The sequence below is a fragment of the Rattus norvegicus genome, chromosome 17, assembly GCF_021556685.1.
Source record: "Rattus norvegicus strain SHRSP/BbbUtx chromosome 17, alternate assembly SHRSP_T2T, whole genome shotgun sequence".
Taxonomy (NCBI): Eukaryota; Metazoa; Chordata; class Mammalia; order Rodentia; family Muridae; genus Rattus; species Rattus norvegicus.
In genome coordinates this window covers 11,416,504-11,424,265 of record NC_141550.1, presented here as the reverse complement: position 1 = coordinate 11,424,265, position 7,762 = coordinate 11,416,504, and the positions used below count along the sequence as shown (strand labels likewise).

Genomic DNA, 7,762 nt, shown 5'->3' with positions numbered 1-7,762 from the left:
CTCTCTTCAGGGACCAGAGCAGGGCTCACTGGAGATTGGCTATCCTCCTATTCAGTTACCCCCATGTGTTTACAAAGACTGAGGTAAGGAAACCTGGGCAAGTAGCTGAGGGGGTCCTAACAGAGACACTTCTTTGCCTGCGCAGAGTTCCAGAGAGCACCTGTGCTTTGGCAATGTCCCTTCTGCTGTGTGGGCAAGTCGTGTGAGAAGGCCTCTTCTGCTGGTCTCCTGGAAAGATAAAGGCTGGGGGCATAGCATGACAAGCTGTGAGGTCACAGTGCATCCCCAGCACCCTTCTCAGGTGTCCTTTCCTTGGGACTAATGCTGGCACAGTGTGTGTGTGTGTGTGTGAGTGTGTGTGTGCGTGTGTGTGTGTGTGTGTGTGTGCGTGTGTGTGTGTGTGTCCGGAGTCCTCCGGGCTGTGAGTGACACAGAGAATATCTAGCTCTGGCTTTTCCCCCATCTCAGTGTCTAGAATTCAGGAAGCCAGAACATGCGGATGATCAGATGTGCTGTTAGACAATCTTCTGGGACTGCTTTCTGGGTTGGCATCCAGACACTGGAAAGATAAAGGGCTCCTCCAGCTTGCGGTGGAGCACCAGCGGACGGGTCCCTGAGAGTCCATAGTCTGTACTGGAAGCACAGGGGCTGAACCTACATGCACGGAACCTTTCAGGTCATCCTCCTGCTGCATGACCCCCTGCCTGGGCCCCGAACATTTTATTTTCTACCTCCCTCCATAGGCTCAATTAATGCATGAAGTCATTCAAATGTCACTGAACCGACCCTGTGGAGAGCTGTCTTCTCCAGAAGAAGATGGAGATGTTCCCTGTGGTCAAGCCCTGCAGACACAACCTCCAGAGTAATGATGCACAAGAGGAACTAATGCCTACCTTGGGAAGCAGTCAATTAGCACTCGGACACCATGGTTTTGTTTTATTTTTTTGTTTTTGTTTTTGAAAAAACTAGTTTTTCATGGGGAAATTTCCTATCCCGATAGGTGTAGAAAAGCTTTTGCTTTTCTAGACAGCTCACTTCTACACAGGCAGTGCCACGGAGAGTAGACCGGGGTGCCTGGGAAACATGGTGGCTGTAACCTGTGCTGACAGGCTTGAGTTCTGATCACAGACTCTCTGAGCAGCTGGACCTGGCAGGTGTAGTCCATCCATTTGTCTGTGGAAGGTTGGCTGTGTACCTTGGGAGTGTTTCCTTGTGTTTCGTGTCTTTCTGCAGTGGCAGTCCTGTGGAGGCAGACATGCCTGCCCATAGGAGCCTGGGGTGGGTCTTTGTGCAAACTTTTCTTTGAGGCTGTCCTGGCATGGCCAACCCCCACTTTCTCCTGGAGAATAGACCTGACCGAGATCGTTAAGTCCTGAGCCTCAGCTACCTGTGGGGGCAGAAACACCCTGCTCATGACTGAGCCTTGACTTAGGGAAGTGACTGATGAGGCCTTGTGTTTGTGCAGGAAGTTCTCCTGAGCTTTACTTTTACTTGACATAATGTGTGTCATAAAACTTTTTATCCTGTCCCCAAATGTTTTTTCTGGTAGAGAGGAGGGATTGTTTTCACGAGTATCTGACCAGCAGGCTTGGGCAGGTCTCGTCTGTGAAAGGTGTCTATCTTGCCTGGGGCCCCTAAAGCCCTCTGTGTATTTAGTTAGATCATAGATATGGCTAGTCCATGGTTCTTCAGATTTAATATTCTTGGGCACATTCCCTCCTCTTGAAAAGTAAGGGTACATGTCCCTGGAGGATGTTTTGCTGGTAGTGGACCTAGTCCTGAAGCCTGACTGTGAGGCCTGAGAGGCTAGGAGATCTGCCTCCAGCAGGACCTCTGGGCCACAGTCTTGAAAGATCATGCCAGTGCTACAGTCCTGCAGGAAGACAGCAGTAACAGAATCTTCTGGCTCCTGGGAAATGGCTCTGGAAGGTGACTGTTTTTCATTGACTTTCAGGGATTCTATACCTTTCAGATGTTCTTTACTCTGAGTGGGTGACATTTCCCTGGCTTCTGCATTGAGAGCCCAGTCACAGGACCCCTCCTCCTCCAGCTCCCTTTTATCTCTGCTAGTTGTTGGGCAGGCGTCTACAATGGTCCCCTGAACTGACAGCCCATGGGAGAGGTCTAAATCTGCACCCTCACTCTCCTGTGAGGCATGGTCACTCTTGAGTAGGTTTGGACCTGGCACTGGGTTGTCATTCCGAGGTCCTAGAACTGTGTCGCTGTGCCGGTCTCTGACTACAAGGCTGCGTGTCCTGTACAAGGAAGCCACTCTGCTCTTCTGGACATTTGTAGGGGACTCAGAGGGGCATAATTTGTCACTAGGACGAGTTCCACTTGGAAATTCAAGGTTGAGGGCAGAGGGAGGGGTTTGACTCTGGAAAACTGTTTTTCTTTTCAGATCTCCTTCTGAACCTTTCTGAAAAGGGTCTCCCAGGACAGCAGCAATTTTTGTAACAGAGTCATCCCTAGATTTCAAAGATGTCTGAGAGGGACTTGGGGGTTGTGGAAGTGACAAAGCTACAGCCTTGTTCACCTTGAAGAGTTGTAGGGCCCTGAGGCCTCTGAGGGGCAAGATCCATCTGTGCCTCACCAGGTGTTTTGAAACATGAGTCTCCAGCACCTGCTGGACGTCAGGATCTAGCAAGGGAGACCCAGGAGAAGTATCCTTGAAGGTGGACCCATCATTCAACGACTTCTGCTTCTCCGTTTCGATATTTGTTTCTGGTTTTTCAATTTCTGAGTTGTCCAAATGGGTCTCTGAGTTTTCACGAGGGACCACCATGTGGTCCCCCGGAATTCCAGGGCAAGTGCCCACAGGCACCATACTGTCATTGTCATGGCTGTGCTCACTGAAGTGGTTCCTCAGTGTGTCTTGTAGCTGCTGCTCTCCTGGTCCTCCTGGCTGGGGACCTGCTGAGTTGCTTCTTGGCTGTCTCACAGAGTTCTCCACCTCTGTCACAGCGATCGAGTCTAGAACTGTGGCCAGTGATCCCTCTGTGATCCCATCAGTATCTCTCAGAGGTCTTCCCGGACCGTTTGTCAGATCGCAGCATGGGTCCTTCCCTGTCTGGAGTATCTCTGGACCTTTTGCTGAGACCCTCTGTGCATGCGGGCTGCTTTTTCCTGCCAGTGCTGAGGAACATGAAGTCCCTCGATTATCTTCTGCATGACCCATCCCTGGGAGTTTGTCCTCAGACTTCATGAGATAAGTAGATAGCTGGATCTTTTGGTCCTCATGTTTCCAGAACCTGGTTTTTAAGTGTTGCTCTAGGTGCTCTTTGAGCTGGGGGTCAGTGAAATCCTTCAGGGGGTGGAGAACAGAGTCTTGTCCCTGGGAAGCTAAACTGGTGGAAATGAGTTGATGAGAGACTTCCTGTGACATTTTCACTACACTAGGTAAATCGCTCCTACTTTCTTGGTTCTTCTTCAAAAGGTGCTGATCTAGGTGTTGAACAGCAACTGGGAAAATAAGTTGGGATTTTGAATCTATGGGGCAGGAAGCCCTGGAATCCCTAATTGGAGGTGGATCGGGTTTTAGGCTTGGGAGGGAGGTTGGGTCAGGGGCCAGGGTTTTGACTCCAGACCCTGGTGGAGAACGGGGGCATGGCACGTTTGTAGTCAAAGGATTGGAAGGGACCAAGGGTTGAAGCAAGGGCTTTGGAGAGAAGAGCAGTGGAGCTGCATTCCTCTCAGCTTGTCTTAAGTTGTAAGGAGAGAGTTCATTGAAAAAGATGGCAGGGGAGTCGAGTGGTGAGCCCACCATGCTGACAGTAGCCATAAGGGACTCACTGTGAAGAAAGGGGAGGCCCCAGTAAAGGTGCCTGCAGTCCTTCTGAGACTTGTTCCAGAAGACCCTGGGGGAAAAGAGCTGATGGAGACCTGACAGCTGCTCTGACTTGCAGGTGATGGCCTGCTCGCTGCTCCAGGACTGCAGCATATCACCCACACAGCTCAAGGCGTGGTCAAAGCTCTCCCTTCCTTGCTCTTTCCAGAGCTTCAGTTCTACCCTCTTGCTAATCTGCAGCTCCAGGATCTTCTGCACATCAGGCTTGATGAACGGGGGTTCTCCAGCCTCTAGCTGCCTGTATCCAGGGTCTGTCCACAATGAGGCCACCTGGAAGCTGAAATGGAGATCCTCTTGCAGGGTGTCATCCTGTGACCACTTAGAATGACACCAGGTCCTGGCAGCCGCCTTGTACCAGGAAGAGCTTGAAGGAGACATGTTTGAGTACTCAAGGCCTGGGGGGCTTGCCATGGGACAAGGCAAAGCTGGAGGAGATGTGCTTTGTGAGGTCACTAGTTGTGTTTTCCACTCACATTGAGGAGGAGGAGGAGGAGGAGGGGGAGGAGAAGGAAGAGGAAGAGGAAGAGAGAGAGGAGGAGGAGATGGAGGAGGAGGAAGAGAAAGAGGAGGAAAAAGAGGAAGGGGAGGAGGAGGAAGAGGAGGAGGAGGAAGAGAGGGAGGAGGGGAAAGAGGAGGAGGAGGAAGAGAGGGAGGAAGGGAAAGAGGAGGAGGAAGAGAGGGAGGAAGGGAAAGAGGAGGAGGAGGAGGAGGAAGAGAGATCAGAGGAAAAGGAGGAGGAAGAGGAGAAGGAGGAGGAGTCATGCTTTGGTCTGTCTCGGATGGAGAGCAGAACACTGGATCTTGAGGACAGGATGGGGAGGTTGGTCCACATGGTCGTGGTAAAGGATGCATTTTTGGCATTGTCGTCACTGGTGGGGTAGAATCACATGTAAGTGTTTGTGATTCCTTACAAGTAAGGGAATTTAGCAGGGTAGGTGACAAAGTTGAATCTTTGTGCAGCAAGTGTTCCTTGACCAGAGGGAAGGAGGCCACTAGAGGCAAGTTGGCCATAGACTGCTCTGTGGAATGCCTAGGTGGCTGGTGGTCTTTGGCAGCTTCTGTTCTGGATCCTTGAGCCCAGGCATCTCTTCTTAAGAGCTGGCAAAAGCTGATGGTGTCAGTAAGCAGGCTGCAGGAGACAGGACATAAGGTTGCAGCTTGGAGCATTCGGCAGCAGGAGGTGGACAAGCTGAGCAGGAAAGGCCACCTGCAGCCACAGCTCCACACTCGAATTAAACATTAGCGCTGTGCCCGCACCCCACCTTCCCATAGGGCCCCTGGTCCCATGGTCAGCCCTTGCCCTTTGTCCCGAGTGATCTCCTCACAGGCGTGGGAGTGAGGAGCCAGGAAGCACTGGAGACTTCTCACCTCTGCAGGAGCGAAAGCAGGCCCCTGTCATCCTTCCCTCTCTTCCTGCTGTAGCCTCTGTAAGCTAGAAATACAGATGGGGTGATTGTGGGTAAAGGAGGGAACTGAGAGCCTACGGGAGCCTGAATGCAATGTCCCTTCTGTGGAAATGATCAACTAAACAGGAGCTCAAGCTTCGCTGAATGAGGACACAGGCCCCAAAGCACTAAGTGCTGGGCACATGTGGGATAGGACCTGACCATAGACCGGAGGCTTCCATTTCCGCCGAGCTCCATGGACTTCATGATGTCCCTGTGGAGCGGAGGGAGGTCCAGTGTAGTGGAAGAGGAAAGTGTCTTAGAGAAGTGAAGTAACCCATTTGCCTGCAGACGCATGCAGCATGTTTCTGGTCCTACCCACACCACCCTCCTGACCGCAGCCAACCATGGTCGTCCCTGGCTTTATTCTGAGCACAGCACCTCGGCAATGTCTTCACTTCTGATTCCTTCCATGCAGCCACAGCCGCATGGTCTGCAACTCATTTGGTGTCATCCCTTGGGGACAGGGTAGATGAAGTCACCTGTCCAGGGGAAGGAAGGAGCCTACCTTTCAAGGTCCTGATTTTCTTCCTGGCCTTGTTGTGGTCCCTCTTCACCACCTAATAGACAGAGATAACAGACACCACCTGCGGCCCCATTCACACCCCTGTGATGAGGGGTAAGTCTGTATTCTTTTCCCTTGAAAATCCCAAGTGTGGACGGTCTCCGTGAGACCCACCACGGATGTCATTGGTCAGTGTTCTTTCACCTCAGTAAGCTGAAGCTCAGCTCCGAACTGCCTTGTCATTTCCTGAGGCCAGATGTGACTCAAGTCCTGATCCTATGTCCAGGAGTGCATCACCCTCTTCACATGAGCTCAGCTGACCAAGACAATGTTGTGTGAGCATTAATGTGAGGAGGGGGACAGAGGAACCAGTGTTCAGAACGTTTCTTAGTGGAGCCTATCCATCCCAGGTCCACAGTTCCGTGACCACTGAGACATAGTGCTTCTTTCTGCTCTAGGAGGTCTGAGAGCAGATATCACGCAGCCCTCTCTCCCCGTCCTACCCGTGAGTTCTCATGCGGATGTGGTTCCCGTCTGCTGAGATGCCCTGTCCGCCACCTCCCTATTGGATTTGGAAAGTGTTGCCCTAATAGAGAAGGCTGTGTTGGTGTGGATGGAAGGCAGTCTTACCCTTTTGGTGGTGGTGGAGGCGCCCTCTGCAGGTTAGGGTGAGGTGAGTGGGAAGAAATGTATCCACAGGTGGAAGAGGCCCAGTCCACAGGCGAAGGCCAGGATCATGTCCATTGCCCACGTCGTGAAGCTGAGGCTGATCCATTCGGTTGGAGGAAACGGAAGTGAAGGTAGTTCCATGGCACCGTCGTGCCCTACAAGTGCCTGGCACTCCGTGAAGGTAGTGCGTGGCCTTGTTACTGGATGCCTGAGCGAATGTTTTAATTTGTCATTCCTTCAGGCTGCATCAGGGAGAGAAGGTTCTCTGACTGAATCACACTGTTGCCCTCAGGCAACTGATCTCTGATGGTTCGCTCTGGGTGTTAGCAGCTGCTCCCAGGCCTACATCACAGAGCTCCTGCTTACCTGTCACAAAGGGCCCCTGAGATTGGGGGAGGGGTAATGGGAAGAGGGGACCACCCAATCTCCCTATTCTCCATCTCTCTTCCTTGTCCTCCATCTATCAGCCTCCACAAGTCTTCTGTCCTCCACAGCTTTTCATAGCTCTGTTTCCACCTGCATACCCTGTCAAAGACAGTCTTGCCCACTTTCTGTTTCTCTCTATCCACCGAGAGAGGCCTGCTCACCTTCTGTCCCCACCCCCTCATTCCAAGGGAAGGGCTTGTCCACATTCTGTGGGCTTTTGAAACCACAAAAACACCCCCAGTGACACACCTCCTAATCCTTCCCAAACTGTTCCACCAACTGGGAAGTAAACATTCAGACAGATGAGCCTTTGGGAGTTCATTCAAACCCCCACATTCCCCTTTGTCCCTCCATAGGCTTACAGCTCTATCATAAAATGCCCTCATGTTGTGGAAATTATTTAAATCCTGGCCTTTGTTTCTACCCCTCCTTTGGTATGTGAATTCCCGGGAGAAATACACAATGTTTATATTTATAATAAGCATTAACATAAGAGCTGGGTAGATGAGGTCTGCCCTCCATGCTGTTTGAATCTACTTTCCTATCGATATTATTACTATTTACTATATTTCATCTGGGCTGCTCTTAACTCCAATTGACCAGCCCTCAGGGCCACATTCACATAGCTCACCTCACTCATGGCGGCTCCTCCCTCTGAGTTCTCTACTCCTCTTCCCTTCTGTTCGTTCTTGGAGCCCAGGCCTGTGAAACCTAAACTGTTAGCACCTTTATATCCCCATCAGAAGTAGTGTGGGGGTAGGGTCACTCAGCATCTTAGGTCTTTCCTGCAGATGCCATCTCTTGTGACAGCAAGTATAGGGGGCTCAAATTAGGGTTAGAATACAGGCAGCATTAGGCTAACCCACTGTA

General features: G+C 51.5%; 1 protein-coding gene across 1 annotated transcript; it reads right to left on the bottom strand.

Moving 5' to 3' along the window:
- Positions 1-921: 921 nt before the first annotated feature.
- LOC134482810 (spermatogenesis-associated protein 31A3-like) lies at positions 922-6,764 on the bottom strand. The gene is made up of 4 exons (XM_087591649.1): positions 6,428-6,764; positions 5,801-5,852; positions 5,216-5,279; positions 922-4,976 (listed from the first exon to the last, which is right to left on the bottom strand). Exon 4 carries the CDS (start codon positions 4,856-4,858, stop codon positions 989-991), a length of 3,870 nt encoding a protein of 1,289 aa, XP_087447775.1. The 5' UTR covers positions 4,859-4,976; positions 5,216-5,279; positions 5,801-5,852; positions 6,428-6,764; the 3' UTR covers positions 922-988.
- Between the last annotated feature and the right edge of the window lie 998 nt (positions 6,765-7,762).